This window comes from Mugil cephalus, chromosome 13, assembly GCF_022458985.1.
Source record: "Mugil cephalus isolate CIBA_MC_2020 chromosome 13, CIBA_Mcephalus_1.1, whole genome shotgun sequence".
Taxonomy (NCBI): Eukaryota; Metazoa; Chordata; class Actinopteri; order Mugiliformes; family Mugilidae; genus Mugil; species Mugil cephalus.
In genome coordinates, this window is record NC_061782.1 from 19,102,199 (window position 1) to 19,118,410 (window position 16,212).

The 16,212-nt window shown below is 45.0% G+C and overlaps 1 protein-coding gene across 1 annotated transcript in view; it reads right to left on the bottom strand.

Moving 5' to 3' along the window:
• The window catches only part of lrpprc (leucine-rich pentatricopeptide repeat containing), a 53,219-nt gene that overhangs the window by 12,781 nt on the left and 24,226 nt on the right, over window positions 1–16,212 (bottom strand). The window contains exons 23-30 of the mRNA XM_047602576.1: window positions 15,754–15,961; window positions 11,290–11,414; window positions 9,078–9,184; window positions 3,447–3,515; window positions 3,230–3,320; window positions 2,564–2,706; window positions 1,216–1,345; window positions 92–218 (exon numbers count right to left, since the gene is read on the bottom strand). Of these exons, the coding sequence (XP_047458532.1) occupies window positions 92–218; window positions 1,216–1,345; window positions 2,564–2,706; window positions 3,230–3,320; window positions 3,447–3,515; window positions 9,078–9,184; window positions 11,290–11,414; window positions 15,754–15,961 (1,000 nt within the window). The remainder of the gene's footprint in view (window positions 1–91; window positions 219–1,215; window positions 1,346–2,563; window positions 2,707–3,229; window positions 3,321–3,446; window positions 3,516–9,077; window positions 9,185–11,289; window positions 11,415–15,753; window positions 15,962–16,212) is intronic.

Below are 16,212 nucleotides of genomic sequence, written 5' to 3' on the forward strand. Positions count from 1 at the left end.
CCAAAGATACGACGCTGCGATGTCTCCCTGCCCTACGGAGGAATATTTTACTCCTGTTAAATATTTCAGAATGAGACGTAAGGACACCTACAGGTCTACGACTGTCATGGCATCATCAATCGATCCGTTGGCCAGCAGGCAGCGCACCACGTGATCATAAACAGTGGCGGCCAAAACCACACCCTTTACGTCGGCTTCCATCAGCAACCCATACGCTTCTGCGGAAAGAGAGCAGGGAGAAGGAGAGAAAAGAAAAAACATGAGTCCGAGATTGGACGGGATAAAGAAAAGCAGAATTTGAGATTATCCTCATATTATTGGATTATTGCCGTAATCTGCCCTTCACAGAGACAGCGACAGCGGTGGGATACAATGTTAACATTTTCATTTCTCCGCCACACAATTGGTGCATCTACTTTTGAAGGAGCATCAAGAAACGATAAGATACTTTCAATAAGATAATATCTGTACTGGTACTGAACACATTCTTCAACTGAGGCGTGTGTCGGATGGTCAAACAGCTTTCCAAACACGCTCCTGACAGTTTTTTGCATCGAAAGTGAACAACCCAACAAACTGTGAGCAGGTTGGCAGCATTTCAAAATGCAAATGTGTGTCATTATCTCGATATCAGAACAGTTTTCACATCAAGCCCGTCCCTCTCACAGCATTAGCTATGAACCCAAAGAATAAGGGCAACTGAACTTGTAGAGTTTCTCGAAGACGAGGTATTTCAGAGGCTCCGGCTGATAACAGGATCAAACCATATCCTCCACTACAGGAACGTATCTCATAGTCATGCGAGTCTTTGATGACCTGGATGACTGAGAACCTTCACAGACAATAGCTGCAAACATTTCATTCTTATTTTTTTTCTTAGCTTAATACTCGTTTCATGATTTGCAGCAGCATATCCGACTACTGAATGACAAGTCACCTCAGATCAGATGCAAGAGCGACTAAATGAGCCATAAACAACCAAACTTCTACAAAGTTGGATGTTTGAGATCCAAATTTTCTCCGGACATAGAAGGAAAACTAAAAGACATGCATTCGGGAGGTGGTCTGTGATTTGTACTCAAATTCAAGTTTCAGGAGTGGAAATGGAAACTTTACACGCCTCAGATAGTTTAAGTATTTCAGGTCAGCTTCCGGTGTGTTTAGTGCAGCTCCATATCATGTAGGACAACAGTAACGGGCCCTCGTGCTGCTTACCGTTGGCCTTGCCCTTCTTACAGAGCGACAACAGAGGGATCTGGTAGTCAGACCCACTTTTGACTGCGGCGGGGGCTGGTGCTGAATCTGGCTTGCCTCGCTGTGGAGCGGCAGGTTGTTTGAACCAGGACTGTAAATGACACAAAAAGAAAAAGAGCGCTAAAACACGGTCTGATGTCTCGATCAAAACACACCTACATCCAGCATTAAGAGCCTGAAAACACATTCAGCCGTGAGCTGGCAACGGGTTGGCGAGCGTGTACGACAGTGTAATAACGCCAGGCAGGCAGGGCAGGGTCCCGTGATGCTCGGTCACCCATGTAGCAGTCGGGGGAGGGGGTTAAGCTGTATTGGCTAGGGGCAAATTAGGTCTGGCACCCCAGGGGCAAAAGAAAAGTGTGCGTGTTAGAGAGTGTACGTGTGCTGGAGCAGGGGGGGGGGTGTCAACTCAAGAGCCCCAAGGGTCACCAAGTTCATCGCTTCAGGCAACAGCAATCGCTTCCTGTCTCGTCAGGCTTCAGGCCGTTGGAGCACAAGGACCAAAGCGCGAGGAGCAAAACTCTGCTCTTTATTTAAAAAGGAAGGATCCGCACAAGCACTGTGTCTACATGCAGCTAAGCATCAAACGGCCAGCCATATGGTGTCATTTAGCTGCTGGCTAAATTAGTCTGGCATTACAGATTTAAAGACAGATCAGGCTGTAATTCCTTTCACCAGCCAGCCCGTCTGATTGACTACACTTCAGATCAGACCTTCAATCCTGTTTCCTCTGCATGTAATGAACAGAGGCTTAAAGTGGAGCGGAGTGGGGGGGACGTATGGAGAGCAGCTGATAAGAGTTTTTTTTTTTTTTTTTTTTTTGGTGGGAGTGGGGGGGTTAGCTTCTACGATCAGAGGCTACGGTCATCTCGCTCTTTGGTTAATCTATTCAGTTAGCAACAGTTTTTATTCTGGAAAAAAAAGAAGTTGTAGTGTCATCACAATTAAAGAGACCACTCTGTTCTGTTTTTAATGTGCGGGTACACTCTCCATACTCTAGCACTGTACAACATATCTACAAATTTAATTTTTAAATGCTTTTTTGATAGACGAGAAAAGGAGAAATAAATATTTCTCAATGAGGAACTGATAAACGGATTTGACTTCATACATTCTATTGTCTGCAAGGACAGAAACGTGTGAACTGCTGCTTGGTTGTGCGTCATGTTTGACCTGAGGCACCTTTAACACTCTCCAATCTCTCCGTGTTCAGATTTACCCGCTCTGCTATTCTTCCCTTCGGGAAGCTCCTGGCATGTTATTCTTCTGCATAACGCCTCCGTGCATAACGACCATTATTGGGATTTACCTCAGGCACATCAAAGGGCACCTCCTGGCCATTGTCCTTCAGGATTTCCGCCAGTAAGCGCAGCGTCTTCTCTCGAGGAATGACGTTCTCCTCCTGCATCTTCGTCCAGGTCGCGTCAGCCTTCTGCCAGTTGTTTGTTTCCTCTGGAAAAACAACCGGAAACAACAAAGGTTATGGACGCCACGACGCACAGAACTATGTGTGTGTGTGTGTGTGTGTGTAGTCGGCTCGTCACACAGCCCACAGCAGAGAGCAATTTCTGACAAAGCACTCCATGCTGGGAGAAGGCAATCAAAGCACTAATCTGATCAACTGACCGACCCTCAACTATGCTGTAATTTATCAAACACACTAACTAGTGATGTGAGTGTGTGTGTGTGTGCGTGTGGGGAAGTGGCAGTAATAGTAATGGGTTGACAATCAGCTTTAACACTCCAATCACGACTGTTATCTGCTCTGCTCTCCACTGCAGCAATCACACCATGTCTTCTGCTTACTGTCGACCGATCCCACTCCGTCGCACATTCAGCGCCAGGGGGAAAGGAGCGCTGTGCATTCAGACGGACACCCAGAGGTGGGAGGTCACAACAGCAGGACTTGGGGTAAGTGGAAGGTCACACACACACACACACACACACACACAGGCACAAAAGAAAATAAACTCACTGCAGAATCGGAGGATGTAACCGTACATCTGATCCCTGTCGCACTCAAACAGTTTAACCGTCATTTCCACCATCTTCTCCAAGGGCTCCATCTAAACACACAACCACAACACACACTTTGAGTCGGAATGTTTGTATTTTCATTCTTCTTCTTTATCCTTTGTGGCCTTGATAACTGTGGTTCATTTGTCCCAGCGTGTGCGTTTGTGTGCAGATACCTGGTGATTGGAAATACATTTGTCTGCAAACCACTGCATGCGTCCAGGCTTAGCCCTCAGGCCGGGAGTCTGGAAGTACAGAAGAGAGGAGAGATTATTAGGAAAGAGTCACCAGTAAACAAATTATGGCATCAACAAACTGTAGCTGAAGTCAGTGTGCATTGTGCATTATGTTGAATCCACTGTGCTTACAGTGTTCAGTAGTTTAAATAGAACTTAAACCCTACTCTGACTATTTCACAGCATCGGGCCTAAATCACTGAGCACATGCAGAATGTATATGGATTGATGAAATGAAACTGAGCACCATTATCTATAAGGCAAATGTCTATTGATCGGCACAAACCCATCTAGACCGAGGAGCATTTTAAATATAAATTACTTGATGTACGCCTAATGCAACAACCAATACAGATTCAGCCTTATCGCCATTTTTTAAAAGTAAAATGTGTCTGCGAAAAGGAGCTCTTGTCCTTTTACGCGAGTGAAGCAGATTCACAACAACATCACGCTGGTGTATTTTCAGCAGCTCTGACTTTAAACCGATACAAAAAATGCGAAGATGTTTGTTGGAGATTTTATTATCTACCGAGTTTATAAAACGTTATTCAAACCGTTTCTAGACCATTCATCCTAAGTTCTTCAAAATGTTTAGTCTGCTCAACCAACAAATTAAAACACCCATTGTTGGGTAGAAGAACAAATAATTTCCATTTTGACCCCTGACAGATGCAGAGAATAACACCGGGTGTGTCATCTCCATGGCACTTGTCAGTGGGTGGAACAAATTAGGCAGCAAAGAAACATTTGTCCTCAAAGTTCATGTGTTAGAAGCAGCATAAAGCGGCCAGAGGAAGGATTTGAGCGACTAAGGAAAAGTGGTGAACTGGAAGCAGAGTCGCTGGCATTTAAGGCTCGCAGATTCACGCGAGGAGCGAAGGCCGTCCCGTGTGTTTGTTACGAGTTCACCTCGGTGCATACATTTATCCTCCCAGCTGAGGATTAACCCAGAGCTCATGTTATGCAGAGTATAACACTAGAGGCAATTTATTTAATTGTGAAAACGTACAGCTAACGGAAGTAGACGGAGTGCAAAACAGATTATGGCATAACCTCTGAAAACACAACATGAGCTGCAGTCCTCCATTTTCAGGAGCTTTGCTTTGAGGACACCACTGATATGCAGATAAACAGAGTGTGTGGGCTCTCAATACGGGCTGACATAGATTGATCTGCAGGCTCATGTAGCAACGATTTAGCCTGATACGTGGGGTTACTAGATGATTATTATCATGGAATAACAGTGATCAGGATTTCATCTGTCTCCTGGGGCTTTGATACAATCTGAATAAGACTAGGATTGAGAAATCTCACTCTCTTCCTGGTAATCTGGCAAAGGAGAAAAAAAAAAAAAAGACAGGGACATGGAGCGATCTGGCGGGAAGTTAATCTGAACGAGGATCAACAGCGCTCAATCCCCGCTGGCCTCTTTGATGGGAGCCCATCACACTGTGAGAGGGAGGAGAAAGGAAAGAAAAGACGGGCTTCATCCCTTCCTCTGACCGTCCCTCGCTGTCATCCGTTCCTCTTTCAATCCCCACTTCTCTCAATCCCTCCCTGCTCCTTTAAATCTCTCCCCAGCTCCTCCTCGGCCTTTTCCCCTGCCTCTCCATCCCTCTGGCTGTCCCAAGTAAAGGCATTATGTTCTTACCCAGCCAGCCAAAGGGACAAATTAAAATGTGTTGCACTCACTCCCTCTCTCTCAGCCTGTCTAATCTTCTTAGAGACTAAGGCCCAGTGCAAGTGCTCCATCTTTTTATGCCTCCGATTCCTTTTACTTGGTAAAGTCTTGAGGGCTCAAAGCAAACACACACACACACACGCATGCACACACACACAAATATGTTTGGGATTTTGAATCCGTCAGGACAAATCTCCCTAATCTGGGCCAAAAAACTAAATCCTCAGAAATAAGAAGGCACGTAATTTACACACATGCACCCGACAAGGGTAGATGGAAAGAATTGAAAGTTGAAACAAACAAAAACAGCACAAACACTCTCCCTTTCGGAAAGAGATAATGGAAAAATGTCAAGCAGGTCGGATTATCAAGACAATCCTCGAAAACACACACAGGGCACAGTGTGTTCGAGTCCATCTTTCTGCCTCTTTAAGAGTCTTATTTGGCTTTTAGTCACTGGAACACTTTTACGGGTTTCACTCTCATCCTTACATACATGTACACAAAAAGAAAAAGCTATAGCCGACCTCGTCTCACCTCCACTTAACAAACCCTCTCCATCTCAATTCCTAATGTTCTAATTCCACTAATCACCTGGCCACTTAGCCCACACACAAACACGCACGGGCGAAGCCCTCTCCCTAACACAAAAACACATAATGGCTCACCACTCTTTAGCAATACTACCTAACCTTGACCACGACACGCACACACATACGCGTGCCGCAATAATAGAACTGGCCACCTGACAATCCCCTACCTAACCATGACCATTTAGCACAAAATTGGCCACCTTTCTCTATCATTACATTTAATTAGCTGTGATTAATCAGCTGCCAATTATACCAAACACAGCCTAAAGAGAGACACCACTCTGGACCGCCACTTGACGCTCTCACAGAGCAAAAAAAAAAAAAAAAAAAGTATTGGTGCGTTTGAGTGTGCATATTTAAGAGATAGATATGATTCTATTGCAGTTATATCACCTGAGTGTTGCACACGACAACGTGCAAGAGACAATTGTGAACTTTCAGCACAGAGATTGTGTTTGGCCTTGAGAGTTTATGAAGTGAGTGGCAGCTTTTTGTCTTGATTTTCCCCTGAGTATTCTCCAACAGAAGCCAAAACCCTAAACTCAACAAAGCTATGAAAGTTCTGACGACAGTCAGTGCGTTTACATGCACAGCTTAATCGAACTAAATCAAACTAAAATTTGACTTTCTAAATACAGTCCTTGTCCAAGTTTACATGCAACAGAGAAAATTGAATAACTGACAGAAACATGTGCTCCTCCTCCACACTAGGTGGCGATATGCGTCTGTTCAGCAGGTTAATATGGCCCCCTTTCTGGTTGACCCATTATGTCATACAATAAACAACAAGAATCGATCATGCAGCAGACTGGCATTTCAAACAACGAGATGGATAATAGCGCAGATTTTTTACGTAGTCACCCCCCCCCCCCCAAAAAAAAAAAAAAAAATTGACTATTCAATCTGTTTTATGAACAATGGATTAAATACCTGTAGGTAATTAGAGAAATTTAGCTTATATTGATGAACAATTAACGGATTACAATTCAAATCTGAAACTTTCTTCTATAGGGAGCCGTTTTAGCATCTTTCGGCTCCTTGTTTTGGTTTTAAGGCTCACAACTTTACAACAAATGAAACTTCTGAAACGGTTCCAGGTCAATTTGCAAAGAACACTTGACAGCTCCCGAAGCTAGTACTGCTAAAGAGGAGAGGAAAAGCCCCCAAAAAGTGAGAAAATTCATTTAACAGAGGTTTTCCAACCTAAAAAGTACAAGTCAGCAGCGTGGGGAAGTGCAGCTACAGTTTTGTCTGGTTGTGCTCAGCGCCTAGGAGTCGTCATCGTGTCCTGATATGTGTCAATCAAGAACTCAACAAAGTCTAGATGCTAATGGTTAATAATGCAACACAGCTCTCCTGTGCATTTGAGCAAATAGATATATAACGTAATGGTAATGGATCTACTTCTATAAGTTGGTGTAAGTCACTTTTATAGACATGAACATGTTTTCTCATTAGGTATACTCTGAAATCTTAAATTTTGTTGAAAAGCAGTTTGAAACAGAATCTTCATTCAGAGATTTCATGTTTAAATATGTCGTTATAATTTTATTTAAAAAATTCTTAAAAAGGAGGTAAGGTTTATTATTCAGTGGTTAACCAACGATTTAATGGATTATTCTCAAAAATATCAATATACTTATATAAAAAAAAAATGTATTAGTATTTTAACCGGTCACAAAACACAACTTAAAATGATTTCTCCATTGTCTGCTAACTTGCTAAACTTCTCTTGCAAAACTCCTTCAGCTTTAGAATTATTTAAGTTTTCTCGTATGATTTCAACGGGCTTCAAATCTGAGTTTCTCCTTGCCTAGGCCTAACGTACATCTAATCTATTTATAAGGCATCAACAATCTCACACATCCCTGGCATGTAGCCGACTATTATAAGTCGGATAACAGCCATACAATCTAGCAGGAGAGGAATGAGAGCCACAATAACAACATGTCAATAATATTTAAGAGGGTTGGAAATCCTCAAGAGGGACAAATCCCCGTTCCAGTGCACATGAGGATACGGGGATAGAGTAATGTCAGAGGGAGGGAGTTAAGGTATTTTTTGCCTCTGTTTTGTTCTCATCCCGATTAGACAACATAATGGCCTTGTTTCTCTTCCTCTGATGCCAGACTCATCCCTCTGTTCATCAATCTCTTTCTCCTGCTGACCAGTCCCAAACCGCTCGGCCGTTTTATTCATGTGAAAATCGCTTCTCATCTCCTCGCTTTGCCTCTCTCTTTTCCTCACACTAATCTACCGGGCTTACAGCAGGACTTAAGATAACAAAGATATAAATATTCATAATTTATCCAGGTCAGATGATGTACAATAACAAAAAAAAAAAAAAAAAAAAAAAAAGCTGGCAATTCCATCCTGCATGTCATCACGACGGCCAGACAGTTTTCATCAGGTAGATTCTCTAAAGCAGAGGAAGAAATTTTCTATTGCGGTTGATAAAAGGTTTTTATTTATTTATATATATATATATTAAATTCTCCTTTAAACATCAACATGAATCCAACATATTTCAGTGAAGATATATATGGCGACAGATGATGTTATCTTCCGTTTAGCGATACAGGAGCTGTCTCAACAGCGCACCGTTTCGCACTAGCTGAGACCTGTCAATCCAAGTTTCCTGTACACAGTAGGCCCCGCCCCTATCGCTGCTGGGCCAATCGTGAGGTCGCACATTACACACCGTTTCTCTCTGGTTCAATTTGTTGAGAGGCTCTTCGGTCCCCAGATGAAATATTAGCAGAAGAGAAGCTAACGGTGCAGCTCACTGCCATCAGCCAACTAGCATTCAGCTAAATTAAGTTAAATCCTGAATTGTCAATTACTTGACAATGTTAGCTATGTTTAAATAATTTAGCTATGTTATGTCGGGTATGTTCATGTTTCCGGCAACTGCACGGCCACCCTACTGTTAAAAAAAATGAATAATTGAACCTGTGTATTATTTGAATAGATTAATATTGAATACAAAATGATAATAATAACAATGTCTATTCATATATAGCACTAGGCCGAGTTTAATATAGAACACATATAGTCTGTAGGGGGTCCCTACTTTATCTCTTCATCAGTTTGTGAGTCCTTGCCCTGAAAAATGTTGAAGACCCCTGAGCTAAACGAAGCTGTTACCCGATGCCTCTTTCTAGACCTATTTGTTGACTAATTCAGGAGGTCCTTCGTTAAGGGGACTTTTTGAAAAGTAGGAACTATTTAGTTGTAGGTAGAAGAAGCCTCTGGTTGCTATAATAGTTCCTTTGTAGAGTATGTGTGCGTGCTCACCTCAATAATCTTCTGAGCCTCGCGGTAGCGGCCTGTCTGCAGGAATGCAAAGAACAGCTCATAGAGCATGGCCATCTCCCCTAGACTGTGACTCACCATGTCCATGGCTGAAGAGAAAGACAGACAGGTGGAGAAACAAGAGCACAGAAAGGTCATGAATAAAAAAGCCTGCACAGTAAACAAACCCACCGCACACTTCATCACTTCCTTCTGATTCCATTATTTGGCACAATGTCCAAGGCACGAAGCAGGCGTATCAAGTCCGCTCTCAGACAAACACTCGAGTCCCAAATGAAAGCCTAAGCTCTGCCGGTTAACTTCCTAAAGCGCCCTGCTCAGCTTTACGTACTATCTCTGTCCAGCAGCCTCAGGACAGGTACCACACACACACACACACACAATAAGAGCAAACTTCCAGTTATCTAAATGGACTTGCATATTCAGCAAAGCAGTGGACGAAGGAATAATCCTTCTCCCTTTACTTGCTGTCATTTGAAGTCAGAAGAAAGGATGAGGTGGGCTTTTTTTGGACTTTAATCAGACAAGTTTCTGACCAGCTGGAGTATGTTTAAGGGCAAATGTGAATTTCTTTCCATGCAGTTGAAAAGTGAAGCGCGCCGGCACATTACGGCACCAATTAATTTTCATGTTCCTAACATTCGCAGGTTAAAAGCGCGTTTTATGTCCCGTCTTTATTTGAAAATCACTCGGTGGTTGCTGTGGTAGCCACACTAACACTTTATTTCCACTGTTGATGCCTGAACTCAAACTGGGGTCAGAAATGTGAGTGAAGATCTTTTGACAAGCCGTGTCATGCTTTTAGTGCGTTTTGGACCACTTGAGGGCCAATCTGGTGGAAGTTTTTTGGTGTCAGTGCATTTGTGGTTTTATTTCAGCAGGTTGTATTTTAAGGTGAATTTTTAGACCATCCATGTTCTACCACAGGATGCGTCTACAGGAGCAAGCAGGGGTGCAGCTGGCCACGGCACTCAACATGTACTCACAATGCCACCGGGCTGGGTGTGACTCAAGGTTTATGTCATGAGTCATCCCACTCTCCTGGCTTTACATGATGGAATAGGGGCAGTATCACTTATTTATTTTAAGGTTTCGCCGTTTGGCTCTGGTTTACATGTCGGACTCTGTCAAACTATTGTAAAAGTTACTTTGTTTTTAAAGGGTTCGGTGACCGATGCTGAGGGTTCGGGAGGAGAGGAGGGAAAGAGGTCAAGGGGTGCTCCACAGCACGGTTTCAACCTTTACGCACTCTAGAGCCACTTGCACTGCGGCACACTGAACTTGACCCTTTCACCCCACGGCTGTCCGCATACAGAGAAGACCGTTGGGAATGTGATTAGCTGACGTGCTTCGCCGCGACCCCGGTCTTCACATTTCTCGCTCCCTGCTCCTCTTGGAATGGTTGCCACTTGTTACACATGTGTTTAATGCAAGCACTGGACGGGTAGTTTGGAGAACAAAAGGCTACAGACGTTCAGGAAGAGCAAAGTTGGATCAAGCCGAGTTGGAGTTTGAAAAAAATATATCAGGTATTTTATAACTGATGAGCAGATGGTTTGTCCAGATCCTGGCTGCCCAACTTGGGGCCCTTTATTTGGCCCACTCTTTTTTTTTTTTTCCCCACTTGCTGCTCTTGCGCTTTTTGATTATTTGTTGTTGCACTTCCACTCCTGACCAAAGAATACCATTGTGATACATTGACGGTAGGGTGGCGCTGTTGAGCTTCTGCCAGAAAACGAAAATTCAAAGTTGGGAAAACGATTGTCTTTTTACCGAGGTCAGTTCCACCACAGTGTATGTTGTGCGACTGAAGCCTGTATGAGTAGTGGGGACATGTTATTTCTCTTATTTAAAGAAGCCACATAGATGTAAAGAATTTTTTTAACATTTATATGAAGCACCATAACCAGTGTCACTCATTTGTCAAAATGAATTTATGATAGTGTTTATTTTGCACATACTTGCTATATACACCCATATTTAACTTAATGTACTGCAAAATTAATATTTCGGCCCACCCCCCGGATTAAATTTTGGCCCTACAGTGGGAAGAATTTGGGTACCAATGGTCTAGATGAACACTCCATTATAATAATTTTTGATTATTATAATAGTTATTGTGTGGTGGCCTTCTGACGTAAATGCTGTGTTGATGGGTCAAATAGTGCGACGTCTACTTAAATAAATGTGCAACCTTTCTGAAGTAGCTCCGTGTCTCCTTTCTCGATCAGAGCGGTGGTGATGTCGTGGATGCGGGGCAGCAGGTTGTAGCGCTTCTGACACTCCTCCGCTGCTGCGAGAGCTCCGGACAAGTCCTTGCTGCAAACGCACAGACACACAAAACACACAGAGAGCGAGTTAGAGCCAGGTCTGTCCAATCAGTCATGTACAGGATTGTGTCGGCAGAGAAAAGGGAGCGTATCATGGGGTGTTAACCCCGTGACCTCCTATTCAAGCACCGTGACCCGCCTCAACAATACAGGCCTTTGAATTCATGACAGGACAACTGTGGGTGATGAAGCCTTTTGGCCTCAATACATCATTCTCACACAATCAGGCACACTCTCACACACCTGTCTGCGTGGGGCTAATGTCTCTCTGGACAGGCTTTTAGAGGGGAAGCAGTGCAACAGATAAAAAGGCTCGGCTGATCTTTACCCTCTCCGCTCAGCTCCCCGTGTGCCTTCCAACTTCGCCCGTCTCTCTTTTGTCCTCTCTAAACCCACTTTACCTCCGCTCATTTCCTCTTCTCTCATTTCCCTTTTCTCCCAATCTCCCTGCCTTCTCCTCCTCATCACCGTCTTCTCTTTGAGTCCACGCCGTCAGCGCTCACACCCCTCCGCTGACCTCGCCCCCCCGTCCGGCCCCAGCTGAGCAATTTTGCAGAAATATGGCAACAACGTTAAAACCCCACGCGCGCCCTTCGTCTCATGTCACCTCGGCCCTACCCTCCCGTTCCCCTTCTTCCTCGCAACAAACAAAAGGAGCGAGCGGAGGGAGGAGGAGTGCGCCGGATGGAGGGATAACTGGAGAAGCAGAGGTAGAGGTGGGGAAACGAAGCAGGAAGCCGAGAAAAAGGGGGGAGCGTGTGAGAGGGAGAGACCACTTCAATCCCCTCTATTGTGACAGCGCTGCCATCAATCTGTTGATTGAGTTATTACCATGTCAATCACGCAGAGGTCAAAGCAGATAGGGCACCCGTGGGGGGGGGGGGGGGGGGCATGGGCCAGGGTGAGGGAGTGAGTGAGTGAGGAAGAGACAGATTGGGAGTGAACAGGTAAAGTGTTTAAAGTGTTTTCTCCTATTATCAATTAGACAAGCGGATATGTGAGATATGCCAAAAAAACACAACAACAACTTGGGGTGGGTGTGGTGGTGGTTTGGTGGGATTGGGGGGGGTGGTACAGCAAATGATATGACCTTGAGTTTGAAAGGAGGAGAAGAGTGTGACGGAGGGAGGAGGACTGATTAGTGTTGGAAAGCAGAGAGGTCCGCTAATTGAAATGAAGAGGGACAACATTATTCAGCAGCGCCAGTCAAGAGGCTGTTAAACCGCACAACAGTCCGATTGAACGCGGCACAAGAGAGGCACAGAGATGTTTGAAAACGAGAGAAAGAGCGGGGAGACCGGACGAGAGAGGGCGGGTTTAGCGGTCCACTCCAAAACGGGGTCCAGATAAAACACCACATGCAGTTTGTAATTAAAGCATCCTTATATAAACGTATGTGCACGCACACAATAGTTCACAGCGTCTTTCTATGGAGCCGTTTAACGTTTCAACGCTGAACGTTCGCCTCATCGTCACCGCCATGTGTCCACCTCTCTCATCCCTCCATCAAGCTCAACTACTTATAATCCTTCCTTCCTAATGAGACGTCTTTAAAAAGAAAGAAAAAAGAAACATCACTCTTGGCAAAAGAAGGGCCTGGCTTTGCAATTACACCCCCTCTGCCTTCATCGCCTCTCCCCACCCCTCTCCCCACCCCAAAAAAAAAGAGCTAAAGATGTCGAAAGATGGATAATTTCCCCTAGGTACAATTTAACTGTCACTTTGCGTTGCCATTTACTGCGGCGCACAGCCCTGTTAATGTCCCCAACTTTGCATGTCAGCCACTTTCCAGCCAATTAAGCCCTGAAAAAATAACGAGTGCTCTGCTCGGTGGAAACCTGAAGGATTAGACAAGGAAGCTCATTTTGCCTCATCTTACCCTCACCCGCACCTCCTCCCCTCCCTCTCTCCCTCCCTCCATCTCCGTCCCCCCTCTTTTGTTCGGAGGAGACGGGCAGGCCTGTTATCAAGCCACTGTCCTCGTCGCATGGGAGAACGAGGTGTCTGTGTCTCGAAGCGCAAACGAGACCGTGATCATGACACCACTAGCCCGCCGTTACATGTGCTCAAGAATGACACTCGCTTATTACTAGTAATGTTCACGCCCCGCACAGGTGAATGTGCGCGAGTTAAGGTCTTTTAAGGTACATTGATTCGGGTCATTATCTGAGCCATCCGGAGGAAAACATCTCATAAAGTCGGTGTCAGCTAAACGTGTTAGCTGAGCAGGTGCTCTGCAGTCAGACACACGCTCAGCAGACATAGGCGTTCACAAACAAGAATGAGATACTGGGTTACATTTCTCTGTGGGTTTGATTTGTCTCGTGTGCTTCGTGTTTTAGGCTACTTCTGTTAATCTACCTCTTTTTTATTTTTTTCTTGGAGGCCTCGATGATGGGAGTCCATCATTACGTTTGCCCGTCTTCTCATACATGTCCCGCCAGCTCCTCATTTTTTTTTTTTTGGACTCATTAGCATTCTCCGTCGCTAATCACCTCCGCGACGACGTGGCAATGTGAGCTAGCTGCCAGCTAGCGTGGAAGCAGGTTAGCGCACACAATACCGAGTGGACGGGCATGAAGGCTAACGGGGCGGCGCATGTGATGGGCTGTCAAGGGCTAATCTGGCGGAGAAGTGTTCATTAAGTCATTAGCGCTGACGCAGCGATGAGACGGGTGCAGGCGGGAGTGATGCCTGCTTTGTCCTCCTTTTATCGCCTCCCTCCATCCCTCCTCCTCTCGACTGTCTGTGCGTCCGCTGACTGACGGAATGAAGAGGTGGAGACGAACGGATGGAGATAAAAGATAAAAAGAGGAGAGCGCGAGGAGACGGATCCGACCGTGGTGCAAATGTTGGGTCTTGCGCGCGGCTAGAAAGCCGCCCTGAAGCTTAGACGAACCACTGCTGGAAAAACGTGAAGAAAACAAGAAAAAAAACAAACCTTACGTGTCTCGTCACTAAAAAACAATTAAAAGCTAATGAAACGAGATGTGCAAAGAAGCAAAGCTGCAACAATGTTGGACTTCAATGTTATTTACGGTTGACACTAATTTTGTTAGATTAGATAGTTTAAGAGAGGAAAAATGACTTTTTAGAGGTACCACATGCTGGCGATGGTTAGAACTGTAGGTGAAACCAGCTAAAAGCTCACAAACGCACTAAACAGAACTGACAAACACGTGGCGGATGACAGCGGACTACAAGCGGCGTTCGTGTTCTCTTGTGTTCATTAGCGTGTGCACACCGCGGTATCACTTGGAGGAAGTACAACTGGCACTTGATTTGTGCGCTAAGCTGCTGTGTGCGTTTGTGTTTTGGCTGCTGCTGATGACCCAGGAGTAAATTAGCCCGCTAATCTCACACAGGCAGTGATTAACGAGTGAACCTAGAAACTCTTGTTTGTGCCAGCGACCAGACGTTCAGCAACACAAACAGCAGCAGGGGAGCTCGGCTCTGTGTGTGTGTGTGTGTGTGTGTGTGTGTGTGTAGAGGTCTACCTCTATGGCAACATGTACACTAGAGGTAAACTGTATGAAAGCATGTGCAAGGGGCGTGTGTGTGTGTGTGTGTTGACGGGCCCCTAACGGATGGTATGGTAAATCTAGCAATTAGCGCTTTGTACATAATTAACATGCTAATGAGTTGATCTACTTAAAAGCTGTTCTGAAAAATAGAATACACACGGACACACTGAATAAAACGCGTACTGAATAGAGTTGAGGGGTGGGCCAATACCAGTGACCCCACAGCCAATGTTTGCCAACGCTCATTTGCATACTTGCATTATTGGAGGAAGCATCGATGGCCATCTCTCACCACACACACACACACACACACACACACACACACACACACACACACACACACACACACACACACACTTAAAGCTCGGAGGATAGCAGTGGGTGTTTGAGGAGATCAGGGGTGGGGGCTCATGGGAGAGGTTGCAGCTGGCGCATCCTCAAACAAACAAAACCTGGCTCTAACACACACACACACACACACACACACACACACACACACACACACACATAAATGAGCAATTTCCACATCCTCTCTCTGTCTGAATCGCTGACCCAGAATATAACCTCAGCTATGATCATAGGGAGGGATGAGTGACTCATTGAGACACACATACATACACACACCTGGCAACAGGCTTTGGCAGATGAAGACAAATCGTAAAAACAAAAGTGAGCCCGTTGGCTGGTCCGTGGACAACTTCAGCCATGAAAACATTTAAACATCGAATCTGACCAAAATGAGTTTGTATCGTTTTACGATCAGGTGTTTTTTTTTTTAATTTGTAAAACAGTTTAAAAGTTTACCTTTCCAAATAAGAAGTAATTACAGGTGAGCACAGGTTGGCGGTGGGCTTGACCAGGCCCGACGTAAAGATGGTGTCCTGCAGCCGCTGGACGGCAGAGGTGCTGCAATGGTGCGCTACGGCGTTGAGGACGTGAAAGAGCGAGGTTGTGTGCGTGTCTTTAAACACAACCTCCTTCTCTTTCATCTCTTTCAGGATGTCCACTGCCTCTGTGATGGAGGGAAAAAGAGAGATCGCCAGATTAAGAAATGCAGCTTGTTCCTGCGGCTCCACACGCGCGAGGAAATTTACCACCAAAAGAAATGATGCGAGAGAATGATTGAAAGTCGAACACAATTGAAATGAACAAAGGAGATGGAGAAAGAGAGATGATGCAGAGACATGAGAGGATAGGAAGAAAGGAAGAAAGCGAGAGGTGGGCACAGAGCTTGGCTGGGAGAAGAGTAGGGTGTGTGAATAT